Below are 15903 nucleotides of genomic sequence, written 5' to 3'. Positions count from 1 at the left end.
GCATCCCAATAGTATAAAAAAGTACTTTATTCTCTCATACATCTGCACCCATCTAAAAGGTTTAATGAAAATATTTCACACCAAACATACCCTGGTACCAGATTGGTTTGTGCTCATGTCAACTCCAGTGCTGTCATTGTTAAGCCAACACTTGGCATGCCAATTCAATAAGGAGTTATGGCATTTAGAGTTCACAAGAGAGTAGAAATAGACACCCAGGCTAGCTGAAACAAGAGAGTTCGTTTAGGTTTTGGCTACTTCCTGTACAGGCCCAGTTGCCTATTATTTCATAGAGAATGAAAGAGGACTCTAGTAGCCAAAAGGCTATATCAGCATGGGCAGCGCCATTGAGGGCCATTTTAATGTTGTCAACTTGGTGGGAGTTCCAACTTCAAGACTGTGGACAGTGGCTGGCTGAAGCTGGAGCAACGTCAATGGCAGCTGGGAGAATCACTTGAAGAATAATCATAGAGATAGATTCAGGACTCATCTTTGTATCAGTGCCATTATAGTGTCTGTGGCAGCATGGGCAGCGCCATTGAGGATATCTCCATATTGAAGTAGTACATTTTATTTTTCATGACTGGCTGATCCTTCCTGGTGACCAGGTTGGACATGACTCCAACAGGATCACCAGGAGGTATCAGCCGCTGTCCAGTCTTGTGGTTCTCAAATGTCAGATCGTGGGTGGTTCCGATGGCCGCTATCCATGGTGCTGAATCTGGATCTCTGCTACTAGCGCTATTTGCGAAAGTGACCAAAACATCAGCCAGGAAGCATAGGAACTGAGAAGTGGTCTGTGGTTGCCACCTGCAGAACTACTCCTTTATTGGGAGTGTCTTGCTAATTGCCTATAATTTCCACCTGTTGTCTATTCCATTTGCACAACAGCATGTGAAATGTATTGTCAATCAGTGTTGCTTCCTAAGTGGACGGTTTGATTTCACAGAAGTTTGATTGACTTGGAGTAACATTGTGTTGTTTAAGTGTTCCCTTTATTTTTTTGAGCAGTGTATATTGATGATGTTCCGAATGAGAATAATCTGTATTCGCCAAATATAAGCTATTTACATGTACAGTAATTTGACTAGCTGAAATGGTGCTGCAACAATAAACAGAAAGCAAAGCAAGGTTTTTTATGTTAATTTAATCAGGCCACAGGCCACATTGAACGTGTTTGAACTGTGTTCTCTGTTATGATATGATATGATAGGGTGGCAGGTGGTGGTTAGAGTGGTGGGCCAGTAACTAAAAGGTTGCTGGTTCAACTACCTGAGCTGACAAGGTGAAATCTGTTGCTCTGCCCTTGAGGAAGGCACTTAACCCTAATTTCCCCGAAGGGTGCTGTACTACTATTGCTGACCCAGTAAAACCACACCTATCTGGTGTGTAAAAATAGAAATGTTAGGAATGTCAGTTTTCAGGTAGATGGGGACCTCCAGTGGCCATGGAGTGAGCTGCAGCTGTTCCAATACCTGAATCCTTCCTCCCCTTTCCTGAAGTGCCTTGGACACTGATCTGACACACGCTCAGTGGGAATAGTCAGTATGGTGTTTATAGCAGAGGAGATTCACAGAGGCATTTGGTGAGTTTAAGGCACATGTGTCGAACTCATTCCATGGAGGCTGAGTGTCTGTGGGTTTTCACTCCTTTGAACTTGATTAAAGTCACTAATTAGCAAAGAACTCCCCTCACCTGGTTGTCTAGGTGTTAATTGAAAGGAAAAGGCAGCAGACGCTAGTCCCTCCATGGAATGAGTTTGACACCCCAGTTTTAAGGGGATTCATGGATATCGAAAAAAGTGTTTTTGGGCTACTGATGAAATGCAATGAACTAATTATCTACCCCAAGACAACAACTCTACTGAGACAGACCGATCAAAACTCTAATGAGACAAACCAATCAAAACTACTGAAACAGATCAATCAAAACTCTACTGAGACACAGACCAATCAAAACTCTACTGAAACAGACCAATCAAAACTCTACTGAGACAGACCAATCAAAACTGTTTTGATGTGTTTTGTGTTTTCACTTTTTTCTCTGAGGAAACAAGATGCCTCATCTCAGGGGTTAAACTATTTTCTAACTAAACGAGAGGTGTCCGCCCCTACTGCAGGGGTAGCCAACTAGATTCAGCCGCGGCCTGATCTTTGTTGGAGTGGATGGTCAGGGGGCTGGAACATAATTATAATCATTTGTACACTGCAAATTGTCCACAACTACGACCAAAATTAGATTGTATTTGAAAATAACAATCATTTCATACCATTGTATTGGGAAATAACAATCATTTCATACCTTGATTACATTGAGACACAATCACATATGTCTATTTTTATTCATGGGAATATGAGGTGAACAGATGACCTAAATCAAACACATTTTGTGCTGAATTCCTGGTGATTTTAGTCATTTTTTGACCAAAAACTAAAATCCCCCCAAAAGAAAATACATACATATACAGTGGGGCAAAAAAGTATTTAGTCAGCCACCAATTGTGCAGGTTCTCCCACTTAAAAAGATGAGAGAGGCCTGTAATTTTCATCATAGGTACACTTCAACTATGACAGACAAAATGAGAAAAAAATCCAGAAAATCACAATGTAGGATTTTTTATTAATTTATTTGCAAATTATGGTGGAAAATAAGTATTTGGTCAATAACAAAAGCTTATCTCTTTGTTATATACCCTTTGTTGGCAAAGACAGAGGTCAAACTTTTTCTCTAAGTCTTCACAAGGTTTTCACACACTGTTGCTGGTATTTTGGCCCATTCCTCCATGCAGATCTCCTCTGGAGCAGTGATGTTTTGGGGCTGTTGCTGGGCAACACGGACTTTCAACTCCCTCCAAAGATTTTCTATGGGGTTGAGATCTGGAGACTGGCTAGGCCACTCCAGGACCTTGAAATGCTTCTTACGAAGCCACTCCTTCGTTGCCCGTGTGTTTGGGATCATTGTCATGCTGAAAGATCCAGCCACGTTTCATCTTCAATGCCCTTGCTGATGGAAGGAGGTTTTCACTCAAAATCTCACGATACATGGCCCCATTCATTCTTTCCTTTACACGGATCAGTCGTCCTGGTCCGTTTGCAGAAAAACAGCCCCAAAGCATGATGTTTCCACCCCCATGCTTCACAGTAGGTATGGTGTTCTTTGGATGCAACTTAGCATTCTTTGTCCTCCAAACACGACGTGTTGAGTTTTTACCAAAAAGTTCTATTTTGGTTTCATCTGACCATATGACATTCTCCCAATCTTCTTCTGGATCATCCAAATGCTCTCTAGCAAACTTCAGACGGGCCTGGACATGTACTGGCTTAAGCAGGGGGACACGTCTGGCACTGCAGGATTTGAGTCCCTGGCGGCGTAGTGTGATACTGATGGTAGGCTTTGTTACTTTGGTCCCAGCGTGGAGGACAGAGGAGCCTCTTAAAGAAGAAGTTACAGGTCTGTGAGAGCCAGAAGTCTTGCTTGTTTGTAGGTGACCAAATACTTATTTTCCACCATAATTTGCAAATAAATTCATTAAAAATCCTACAATGTCATTTTCTGGATTTTTTTTCTCATTTTGTCTGTCATAGTTGAAGTGTACCTATGATGAAAATTACAGACCTATCTCATCTTTTTAAGTGGGAAAACTTGCACAATTGGTGGCTGACTAAATACTTTTTTGCCCCACTGTACATACATATATTATGTAAAAAAAAATTCTACAAACTTTTGAAAACACTTGCTGGCTAGTTTTGCCATTTTTTCTCACACTGTGGGTTGCTCTTGCAAAAGAGATTTTCAACCTCAAGGGTATTTTCTGATTGAATAAAGGTTAAACAGTCTTTACCAATCAGAATCTCTGACCCTGTTCTTCTTCCCCTGTCCCTCAGAACTGGTTGAAACTGGTTTGAGCATGAGAAGAACCCTGAAGACTGGAATACAGACTTGCGCTCCATACCTCAGCTTCTATCTCTGACCTCCTGTCTGTGTAGTCACTAGTTCTGTGGTTGACATCAGAACAAGAGAAAAAGAGCAGATCTCTCTTCCTGATTCTCAGAAAGTAAGTAAAGGGGCAAATCTGAACCTATTGAAGTACCACAATAACAGCTGAAAGAGCTTCAGTGAATGATTCATAGATATAGAAGATTATTCAAATCCAATCACATGTTTTTTGTCACATGGGCCGAATGCAACAGGTGTAGATTTGATCTGTGACATGCGTTGAGCCCTTTCCCAACCATTCAGAGATAAAAAGGAAGAAAAATGGTATATTGTCTTTGGGATGAATTGGTGTCTGACGTTTTGATAGGGAGGAGGGACCTTATCTGACTGACTAGTAACGGATTCTTAACCTACTTTTGTGAGACACAACCTCGATCTGTCTGTAGATTGACTGAACAAACCTGGATACTTCGTATATTCATCCTATAGTAAGACATTAACATCAAGGAAGTTAACCTATCCTAACGTGCTTTTTGTCTTAAAACCTTTTATCTCATATTACTCCAGTTGTTTTTAGGTCAATCCTTCATTAACCGGTGACATCACTGTATGTCATCCACTTCTACTGAGTCAAAGTGTGACGAAAACCCAAGAAGTGATGTCACAGTATGACTCCCCCTTTTTTATTGGGATATTGTCAATGAGTGACACTTCATGATTCAACGTGAGAACACAGTGGTAGTTGATTATATGGCATAAATAACCCAAGAGACTAAAACCTCTGGATAGGCCTACAGGTGGATACTAATGGTAAACATGTGCTGCATAGCATCAACAATAAAACAAATAAGTGATAGGAAAAAGAGACATAGATGGAGAGCATATTATGATCGCTGAGCATATAAGCCGTGTGTGTGTGTGCGTGTGTGTGTGCGTGTACGTGTGTGTGTGTGTGTGTGCGTGTGTGTGTGCGTGTGCGTGTGTGTGTGCGTGCGTGCGCATGCGTGTGTGTGTGCGTGTGTGTGTGTGTGCGTGCGTAGAGAAGCTCCTGACTAACTGTACCTTTAGCCCACACACTGGTGTGTGTTTATTGAATGTTGTATAACAGTCATGTGTTATCTGAATTGGTCTTTGACATGCACATACTCAGGGACAATAACACACACCTGTTCCTTTTTGCCCTTTCAGCCAGCCCAACACGAGGGGAGGTGTCTACTGTCACTTCACTTCACATTATCTACCAGTCCAACACGAGGGGAGATGTCTACTGTCACTTCACTTCACATTATCTACCAGTCCAACACGAGGGGAGATGTCTACTGTCACTTCACTTCACATTATCTACCAGTCCAACACGAGGGGAGATGTCTACTGTCACTTCACTTCACATCACATTATCTACCAGTCCAACACGAGGGGAGATGTCTACTGTCACTTCACTTCACATTATCTACCAGTCCAACACGAGGGGAGATGTCTACTGTCACTTCACTTCACTTCACATTATCTACCAGTCCAACACGAGGGGAGATGTCTACTGTCACTTCACTTCACTTCACATTATCTACCAGTCCAACACGAGGGGAGATGTCTACTGTCACTTCACTTCACTTCACATTATCTACCAGTCCAACACGAGGGGAGGTGTCTACTGTCACTTCACTTCACATTATCTACCAGTCCAACACGAGGGGAGATGTCTACTGTCACTTCACTTCACATTATCTACCAGTCCAACACGAGGGGAGGTGTCTACTGTCACTTCACTTCACATTATCTACCAGTCCAACACGAGGGGAGATGTCTACTGTCACTTCACTTCACTTCACATTATCTACCAGTCCAACACGAGGGGAGATGTCTACTGTCACTTCACTTCACTTCACATTATCTACCAGTCCAACACGAGGGGAGATGTCTACTGTCACTTCACTGTGTACTGACATTATCTACCAGTCCAACACGAGGGGAGGTGTCTACTGTCACTTCACTTCACATTATCTACCAGTCCAACACGAGGGGAGGTGTCTACTGTCACTTCACTTCACTTCACATTATCTACCAGTCCAACACGAGGGGAGATGTCTACTGTCACTTCACTGTGTACTGACATTATCTACCAGTCCAACCATACATTATATTCAGACAGTCTTGGAGGACAATGGAGATTGGAAGCTCAGTAGAGAAATGTTTTCTGGTTTAGCTTGTCATTGAGATATAATTAGTTTTTTACTCCATTGTCCTTCAGTGGTTGAATATTTTGTCTGATGTCCAGTCATTCCAGCTTGATCAATGGCCAAGACAGGCCAGAGAGATTCTGAGGGGAAGTTAATGGTTTTATCAATAAGAGTAACTCACTGGCCACCATACTGTCTGTCTGTGGGTATGTGAACCCTGTACCAATCCCTGATGATGACAATGATTAACAAATGTAGAGAGGTAAATGGCAGTGTGGGAGTCTTTATCCCTTTTCAATGCTACACAAGCTGACAGAACACATTAGAACAGAGTGAACAAGACAAAGCACTAACTCAGACTGGAGGAAAAAGAACATCATCAATGTTCATTTATAGTTGAATGAACAAGTTGAGCAAACACATCATTTTTAATTGACTGAATTTTTGCCACCGTTTTCTCAAGTTGGATCTAAGTTTGGGCCAACAATTCTTTGTTGTTGTTCAGGTAACACTTAGCTCCAAAAGAGTAAACAAAAAAATTGTATGTGGAACCAGTTACTTAATTAGTTGAAACAATATATTTGTTGGGGTTTCTTTTTTTTTTTACAGTGTGTGTTCTCAATGTAATTAATAACAGAAACTGTTTTGGCCTAAAGCTGAACAATTACAAGTGGAGGTAAGGGGCATTGGAGTGTGATAGTAACTAGTACATTTTTTATTTATTTAACTAGGCAAGTCATTTAAAAACGATGCTGGGCCAATTGTGCACTGCCCTATGGGACTCCCAATCACGGCCAGATGTGATACAGCCTGGAATTGAACCAGGGACTGACGCCTCTTGCACTGAGATGCAGTGCCTTTGCCCACTGCACCCCTGGGGAGTTTTACTATAGGCTAGTCCTAGATCATTTATAGTCATTGTTCACTCTGTGTTCTAGGCACGTCAATAGATGAAACAGTCAATAAGATCTTCATTTTGCTGAACTGGTAGGCTCTCCATTCTTTATAAGAGATTGGACATTGGCTATATGGATGCCCACTGTTGGTTCACGATGTTGTGAGAGAGAAAAATAATATCACTTTTTTAGAGTAGCGGTGGTTGTCTCTCAAATAGCGGCAACGTGAGATGGCCATGTTCGGTATCTAACGTAATAACAAATTCACACACTCAGCCATAACCCTATAGGTCATTGTCGCCTCCCTTAAAGCAGCTCCTGACGTCGAAGTCAAGGACAGACAGACGTTTGATGGACATCAGGTGTGATTTGAGCAGGGGCGGCACGCGGCAGTAAATGATGTCACCCCCGTGTAACTTTGATATAAGAGAAGCGCTGCTGCCTCCCTTGTTTCTCTATTGTGAGAGCGAAACAGAGGCAGATAAAGAGAGGACAGCACCGGAGCTGGGGGGTAAGCACCGATAGTGGACCAACTGGCGGGAAAGAAGCGGTGAGTTTATCTAATAACCATTATGTATTTGTAATGCGCTCGACCGGATCTTCCGGTACACGTTGTAATGTCAACTGCTTTTTCTAATAGCCTACAAGACAAGTCTAGACTATAGCCTATACTACACAACTATTTCAAAAGTGGGCCTAATAAATATGAAGTAGACTTCTGAGGCATATTGATGGTGTAAATTCACTACTGAGTCCAGACCATAGATATAGAATCTCATTCTAGTCATGTGGGCAAGATGTCATGAACCAGTATCATGCAACCAGTTCGTTATCGTTTAAACAATGAATTCGCACGCACGCCCATGATGAGTTCAAGCCTGTGGGTTAGCCCCTTAAATGCTTTATTGCAGGTGTCAAAGTTTGTCTTTCCCCAGACTCTTGAGGACGCTTAAATATCTAACCGTTACACGTCTTTGCGATCTCACCTGTACGGTTGTACCTGTCTGTATTGTTTCCTACATGCCATAAGACCCAGACATGGGCAAGAAGGACGAGATAGCTGTGGCCAAAGTCAAGATTGAGCAAAACGGAGACATTGGGTAAATATTTAGGTGCTATGCTGAGAATGTTGTCTTTGGGTGTTTGTATTTTGTCAACAATCGATTTGTGTTATTATTCCTTCATTGGAATTACGGTCTAGTTCCTGAGTTAACTAACTCAATAACTTTATCTGCCGTTTTTAAAGTTTAAAGATTATTATATGAAATTGATTTATAAAATGATGTTGTATATATTCTGTCTCTTCTAGAGAGGATAAAGATGAAGAGAAAAAGGGGGAGAAAGAGCCAAAGATGCCGATGATTGGCGCCATAGCTCTGGTGAGTAGCCGAGGTAAACTGTCACATACTTCTCCAGCTTTACACACTGTAGACTATTTATTATCAGGGCCCTGAGGTATTATTGGTGTGTGTGTCTGCGCGCGCACGCGTGTGTGTGTATGGGTTGGTGGTTGTGCGAAGGTGTGTGCATGTGACTTGTGTGCCTGCATGTGAACGTGTGCGTGCAACGTGCTTGCATGTGTGTAAAGTTGGAACCGAGATCAGACATGAATGTGGAAATAGGGGGGGGGGGGGGGGGGGGGGGGTTGGGAGTGGTCTGTTTCCTCTGTTTCCCTGCTGGGCCAGTAGAATAGCTGAAGGTTGAATTTCCTCTGTTTCCCTGCTGGGCCTGTAGAATAGCTGAAGGTTGAATTTCCTCTGTTTCCCTGCTGGGCCAGTAGAATAGCTGAAGGTTGAATTTCCTCTGTTTCCCTGCTGGGCCAGTAGAATAGCAGAAGATTGAATTTCCTCTGTTCCCCTGCTGGGCCAGTAGAATAGCTGGTTAAACTTCCTCTGGTTAGGAGCCTCTACCACTGGAGAAACATACTGGAGTTCTACATACAAAATGACTCAGAGTATTCATTACCTTCATATGTTCTCTTTCTCTCTCTGCTCATCTGTCCATCTCTGTCCCTTTTGTCCTCTCCACTTATCCTTCCCCCCTTTAATTCTTTCTCCCCTTCCCTCTCCCCTGCCCTTTCTCACTCCCTTTCTCTCTATCCTTCCCAATCTCTCACTTTCCTCATATCCCCACCCTGCCCCTCATTCTCGCTCCTCTTCCCCCATGCCTCTATAGTTCAGGTTTGCTGATGGTTGGGACAGGTTGATGATTGTGCTGGGGACCATCATGGCTATGGTTAATGGAACGGTCCTCCCTCTCATGTGTATCGTCTTTGGGGACATGACTGACAGCTTCATAGGAGACTCCATACAGACACAGAATAATTTCACCAGTGAGTCAGTCCCTACACACACACCCACACACACACACACAAGCATGCACGCAACCATACACAAACACACACACACACACCCACACACACACACCCACCCACCCACACACACACAAGCATGCACACAACCATACACACACACACACACACACACACACTCTTAAAGGACAACGCCACCACTTTTCAACCTCATTTTCATCTCCAACGCAATACCAGTGCCTGAAAACAACGCATTTCTACATCTTTAAAAAAATATATAAAGTTAAGTAGTTATACCTGATGACATCATAAAAAGCTAAAACATTTTTAAAAAACAGTGATTTTCAAACAATATGAGATTTGAGGTGATGCGGGGAGCAAGAAATTACCCTCTGGCTAGAAACTCAATGCAGGTTTTGAAAGTCACATTTTTTTGTCACAGATGACACTTTTTCAGGACCTTTCTTCTTGTCTTTTTAACCACAGATCATAGAAACAGGCTGTTTTCACATGTAGACACTGGTTTGGTGTTGGAGATAATGAACATGAGGTTGAAAAGTGGTGGAATTGCCCTTTAACTGTCTAACTGTCACATCTTTTCCTGCTCTAGACATCACATTCCCTGTTTCCAACACCACTCTGGGAGAGGAGATGACGGGGTGAGGCTAAGACTCAATGATATTTCAGTTTACCAAGAAGGGAGTAGTTCCTGATCTTTGACCGGATCTATTTCAGAGGCTCCGTATCCGTGAGTCCGCAAATTCTCACAGTATCTCACGGGAACTTGGACTTCATCTATTTTCATAACCTAGACAGGGTGAACTGCATAGTTAAAGGGCAATTCCACCACTTTTCAACCTCCTATTCATTATCTCCAGCACCATACCAGTGTCTACATGCGGAAAGTATTCAGACCCCTTGACTTTTTAACATTTTGTTATGTTACAGGCTTATTCTAAAATTGATTAAATTGTTTTTTCCCCCCTCATCAGTCTACACACTATACCCCATAATGACAAAGAAAAAACTTTGAAATGTTAATTTATATTAAAATTCAACTGAAATATCACATTCACATAAGTATTCAGACCATTTACTCAGTACTTTGTTGAAGCACCTTTGAAAATGATTACAGCTTCAAGTCTTCTTGGGTATGATGTTACAAGCTTGAGGAGTTTTTCCAATTCTTCTCTGCAGATCCTCTAAAGCTCTGTCAGATTGGATGGGGAGCATTGCTGCACAGCTATTTTCAGGTCTTTCCAGAGACGTTTGATCAGGTTCAAGTCCGGGCTATGCCTGGGCCACTCAAGGACATTCAGAGACTTGTCCCGAAGCCACTCCTGCGTTGTCTTGGCTGTGTGCTTAAAGTCATTGTCCTGTTGGAAGGGGAATCTCCTCCCCAGTCTGAGGTCCTGAGCTCTCTGGAGCAGGTTTTCATCAAGGATCTCTCTGTAATTTGCTCCGTCATCTTTGCCTCAATCCTGACTAGTCTCCCAGTCCCTGCTGCTGAAAAACATCCCCACAGCATGATGCTGCCACCACCATGCTTTACTGTAGGGATGGTGCCAGGTTTCCTCCAGACGTGACGCTTGGCATTCAGGCCAAATAGTTCAATCTTGGTTACATCAAATCACATTTGATTTGTCACATACGCTGAATATGTACATGTAGGTAAAGTTATTAAAGTGACTATGCATAGATAATAACAGACAGTAGCAGCAGCGTAGAGTGAGAGGAGGGGGTAATGCAAATAGTCTGGGTAGCCATCTGATTAGCTGTTCAGGAGTCTTATGGCTTGGTTGGTAGAAGCTGTTTTAGAAGCCTCTTGGAGCTAGACTTGGCGCTCCAGTAACGCTTGCCATGCAGTAGCAGAGAGAACAGTCTATGACTGGGGTGGCTGGAGTCTTTAACAATTTTTAGGGCCTTCCTCTGACACTGCCTGGTATAGACTGGGACTTACGAAATCTAAGGCTATCTTTTTCAAACAGAAATTTGCATCCTGTAGCACTAATTCCGAAAAGTTTTGGGACACTGTAAAGTCCATGGAGAATAAGAGCACCTCCTTCCAGCTGCCCACTGCTCTGAGGCTAGGAAACACTGTCACCACCGATAAATCTACAATAATCGTTCATTTCAATAAGCATTTTTCCATGGCTGGCTATGCTTTCCACCTGGCTACCCCTACCCTGGCCAACAGCTCGGCACCCCCTGCAGAAACTTGCCCAAGCCCCCCCTTGCTTCTCCTTCCCCCAAATCCAGAGAGCTGATATTCTGAAAGAGCTGCAAAATCTGGATCCCTACAAATTAGCTGGGCTAGACAATCTGGACCCTCTCTTTCTAAAATTATCCACAGAAATTGTAGCAACCACTATTACTAGCCTGTTCAACCTCTCTTTTGTATCGTCTGAGATCCCCAAAGATTGGAAAGCTGCCACTGTCATCCCCCTCTTCAAAGGGGGGAGACACTCTAGACCCAAACTGTTATAGACCTATATCCATCCTGCACTGCCTTTCTAAAATCTTCGAAAGCCAAGTTAACAAACAGATCACCGACCATTTTGAATCCCACCGTACCTTCTCCACTATGCAATCTGGTTTCCGAGCTGGTCATGGGTGCACCTCAGCCACGCCCAAGGTCCTAAACAATATCATAACTGCCATCGATAAAAGACAGCCGTCTTTCGACCTGGCCAAGACTTTCGACTCTGTCAATCATCGCATTCTTTATCGGCAGACTTGCTTTCTAAAATGACTGCCTCACCTGGTTCACCAACTACTTCTCAGATAGAGTTCAGTGTGTCAAATCGGAGGGCCTGTTGTCCGGACCTCTGGCAGTCTCTATGGTGGTGCCACAGGGTTAAATTCTCGGGCCGACTCTTTTCTCTGTATACATCAATGATGTCGCTCTTGCTGCTGGTGATTTTCTGATCCACCTCTATGCAGACTATACCATTCTGTATACATCTGGCCCTTCTTTGGAAACTGTGTTAACAAACCTTCAAACAAGCTTAAATGCCATAAAACACCCCTTCCGAGGCCTCCAACTGCTTTTAAAACTAAATGCATAATCTTCAACCGATTGCTGCCCGCACCCACCCGCCCGACTAGCATCACTGCTCTGGACGGTTCTGACTTAGAATATGTGGACAACTACAAATACCTAGGTGTCTGGTTAGACTGTAAACTCCCCTTCCAGACTCATATTAAGCATCTCCAATCCAAAATTAAATCTAGAATCTGCTTCATATTTCACAAACAAAACCTCCTTCACTCATGTTGCCAAACATACCCTCGTAAAACTGACTATCCCACCGATCCTTGACTTCGGCGATGTCATTTACAAAATAGCTTCCAACACTCTACTCAGCAAACTGGATGTAGTCTATCACAGAGCCATCAGTTTTGTCACCAAAGCCCCAAATACTACCCACCACTGCGACCTGTATGCTCTCGTTGGCTGGCCCTCGCTACATATTCGTCGCCAAACCCACTGGCTCCAGGTCATCTACAAGTCTATGCTAGGTCCCTGCCTTATCTCAGCTCACTGGTCACCATAGCAACACCCACCCGTAGCAGGCGCCCTAGCAGGTATATTTCACTGGTCACCCCCAAAGCCAACACTTCCTTTGGCCACCTTTCCTTCCAGTTCTCTGCTGCCAATGACTGGAACGAATTGCAAAAATCACTGAAGCTGGAGACTTATATCTCCCTCTCTAACTTTAAGCATCAGCTTTCAGAGCAGCTTACCGATCGATCACTGTACCTGTACATAGCCAATCTGTAAATAGCACACCCAACTGCCACACCCACTATCATCCCCATATTGTTATTTATCTTCTTGCTCTTTTGCACCCCAGTATCTCTACTTGCACATCATCTGCACATTTATCACTGGTGTTAATGCTAAATTGTAGGCCTCTATGGCCTATTTATTCCCTTACCTCCCTAATCTTCTACATTTGCACACACTGTACATATATTTTTATATTGTGTTATTGACTGTATGTTTGTTTATGTGTAACTCTGTGTTGTTGTTTTTGTTGCACTGCTTTGCTTTATCTTGGCCAGTTGTAAATGAGAACTTGTTCTCAACTGGCCTACCTGGTTAAATAAAGGTGAAATAAAAGAGGTCCTGGATGGCAGGAAGCTTGGCCCCGGTGATGTACTGGGCCGTACGCACTACCCTCTACAGGGCCTTGCGGTCGGAGGCCGAGCAGTTGCCATGCAAGGCCGTGATGCAGACCAGAGAATCTTGTTTCTCATGGTCTGAGAGTCTTTAGGTGCCTTTTGGCAAACTGCAAGTGGGCTGTCATGTGCCTTTTACTGAGGAGTGGCTTCCGTCTGGCCACTCTACCATAAAGGCCTGATTGGTGGAGTGCCCCAGAGATGGTTGTCCTTCTGGAAGGTTCTTCCATCGCCACAGAGGAATTCTAGAGCTCTGTCAGAGTGACCACCTCCCTGACCAAGGCCTTTCTCCCCCGATTGCTCAGTTTGGCCAGGTGGCCCGCTCTAGGAAGAATCTTGGTGGTTCCAAACTTCTTGAGGACCTTCAATGCTGCAGAAATGTTTTGGTACCCTTCCCCAGATCTATGCCTCAACAAAATCCTGTCTCGGAGCTCTACGGACAATTCCTTCGACCTCATGGCTTGGTTTTTCCTCTGACATGCACTGTCAACTGTGGGACCTTATATAGACAGGTGTGTGCTTTTCCAAATCATGTCCAGTCAATTGAATTTACCACAAGTGGACTCCAATCAAGTTGTAGAAACATCTCAAGGATGATCAATGGAAACAGGATGCACCTGAGTTTAATTTGAGTCGCATAGCAAAGGATCTGAATACTTATGTAAATAAGGTATTTCTGTTTTAGTTTTTTTATAAATTTGCAATAATTTCAAAAAAACTGTTTCAGCTTAGTCATTATGTGGTATTGTGATGTCATTATGGGGTATTGTGATGTCATTATGGGGTATTGTGATGTCATTATGGGGTATTGTGTGTAGATTGCTGAGGAAATTTATTTTTTTAACCCATTTTAGAATAAGGCTGTAAAGTAACAAAATGTGTAAAAAGTCAGGGGGTCTGAATACTTTCCGAAGGCACTGTGTGTGAAAACAGTGTTTTTATGTCCTGTGGTTAAAAAGATAAGATGAAAGATATAAAAATGTAATTTAAAGTAAACACAATGAGATGAAGCGGTGACGCGGGGAGCAGGACAACTGCACTCCACCCTGGCTTTTTACTTAACCACCAACATGGAACAGGACAGGACAGCGTCTGGACAAGAACACACAACAACATTAATGCAGACACAGGGAACACACGGGGAAGCAGACAGTTATTGATAGGACAATCAACAAAGGGAAGGAGTCCAGGTGAGTCCAATGAGCGCTGCTGCGCATAATGAGCGCCAGACAGGGAGAGCGGGAGCAGGCGTGACATGAATGATGTCATAGGGTAGGATTGTGTGGGACCTTTTATTTTGAACCACAGAACGTTGAAACACACCGATTTGACATATTTCAGATATGTGAACAGATACAGAGCCTCAGAATTGAAAGATCCGGCCCCAGATAAGGAGCTACTTCCCTATACAATACATTGTAATGTTAAATGGTATATTCAAGGGATCACCTTTACCTCTCTGCCTTTGTGCCTCAGTATCCTTGCTATTTACTCCATAATGGATGGCATTTTGTATAGATTCATATGTATAGATTAACCTGCGTAATGTAAACACACGAACAGTCATGTGTCACCGTCATGTTTACAAAGTCATCATTCCATAACATGTACCCCTGTGCCCCAATTATCTACAAACCATCATTAAGGTTTTGTATGTCTGGATGTGTGTGTGTTGACCAGCCGTATGTCTGTATTCCAGCCATGCTATCTACTACTCTATAATGGGTGCGGTGGTGTTGGTAGCAGCCTACATGCAGGTGGCCTTCTGGACCCTGGCGGCAGGCAGGCAGGTCAAACGCCTCAGGAAGCTCTTCTTCCACTGCATCATGCAGCAGGAGATCGGTTGGTTCGACGTCAACGAGACGGGAGAACTCAACACCCGCCTAACAGAGTGAGGAGATACCTATAGGAATGGATTGGCGTTTATAGGGGAAGGTGTTTTACATTGATACCATCTGGATGTAGCTTCAGGGTTTAAACAGCCCTGTTCAATCAAATATGTGGAGTGTGTGTATGTGTGTGTATCTATGTGTGTGTGAATGTGTGTGTGTGTATGTACGTGTGTTTGCGTGTATGTGAGTGTGTGTGTGTGTATGTGTGTGTGTATGTGTGTGTGTGAGTGTGTGTATGTGTGTGTGAGTGTATGTGTGTGTGTGTGTGTGTGAGTGTATGTGTTTTATTCGGTATTTCCTCCCCTCCACAGTGACATCTATAAGATCAACGAGGGAATAGGTGACAAGGTGGGCATGTTGATCCAGTCCTTCACCACCTTCATTGCTTCCTTCATCATCGGCTTCAGCAAAGGATGGAAGCTCACCCTTGTCATCCTGGCTGTCAGCCCTGTGCTGGGCTTCTCTGCTTTTATATTCAGCAAGGTGGGCCACACACACACACACAC

The 15903-nt window shown here is 43.4% G+C and overlaps 1 protein-coding gene across 5 annotated transcripts in view; it reads left to right on the top strand.

Moving 5' to 3' along the window:
- Positions 1–6424: 6424 nt before the first annotated feature.
- Positions 6425–15903, top strand: part of LOC110507788 (ATP-dependent translocase ABCB1) — a 32548-nt gene continuing 23069 nt past the window's right edge. For 2 of the 5 annotated variants that reach the window (XM_036967168.2, XM_090223291.1), the window contains exons 1-7: positions 6428–7559; positions 8040–8109; positions 8319–8388; positions 9185–9341; positions 9931–9979; positions 15205–15396; positions 15709–15880. In XM_036967168.2, coding sequence (XP_036823063.2) covers positions 8048–8109; positions 8319–8388; positions 9185–9341; positions 9931–9979; positions 15205–15396; positions 15709–15880 — 702 coding nt within the window. In that variant the 5' untranslated portion in view covers positions 6428–7559; positions 8040–8047. Of the gene's footprint in view, positions 7560–7944; positions 8110–8318; positions 8389–9184; positions 9342–9930; positions 9980–15204; positions 15397–15708; positions 15881–15903 lie in introns of all 5 variants that reach the window. The other 3 variants (XM_036967169.2, XM_090223280.1, XM_090223269.1) reach the window with 3 other exon arrangements.

The sequence above is a fragment of the Oncorhynchus mykiss genome, chromosome 3 (assembly GCF_057628025.1).
Source record: "Oncorhynchus mykiss isolate SJ-2025 chromosome 3, ASM5762802v1, whole genome shotgun sequence".
Classification (NCBI taxonomy): domain Eukaryota; kingdom Metazoa; phylum Chordata; class Actinopteri; order Salmoniformes; family Salmonidae; genus Oncorhynchus; species Oncorhynchus mykiss.
This window is presented reverse-complemented; position numbering and strand designations above follow the sequence as displayed.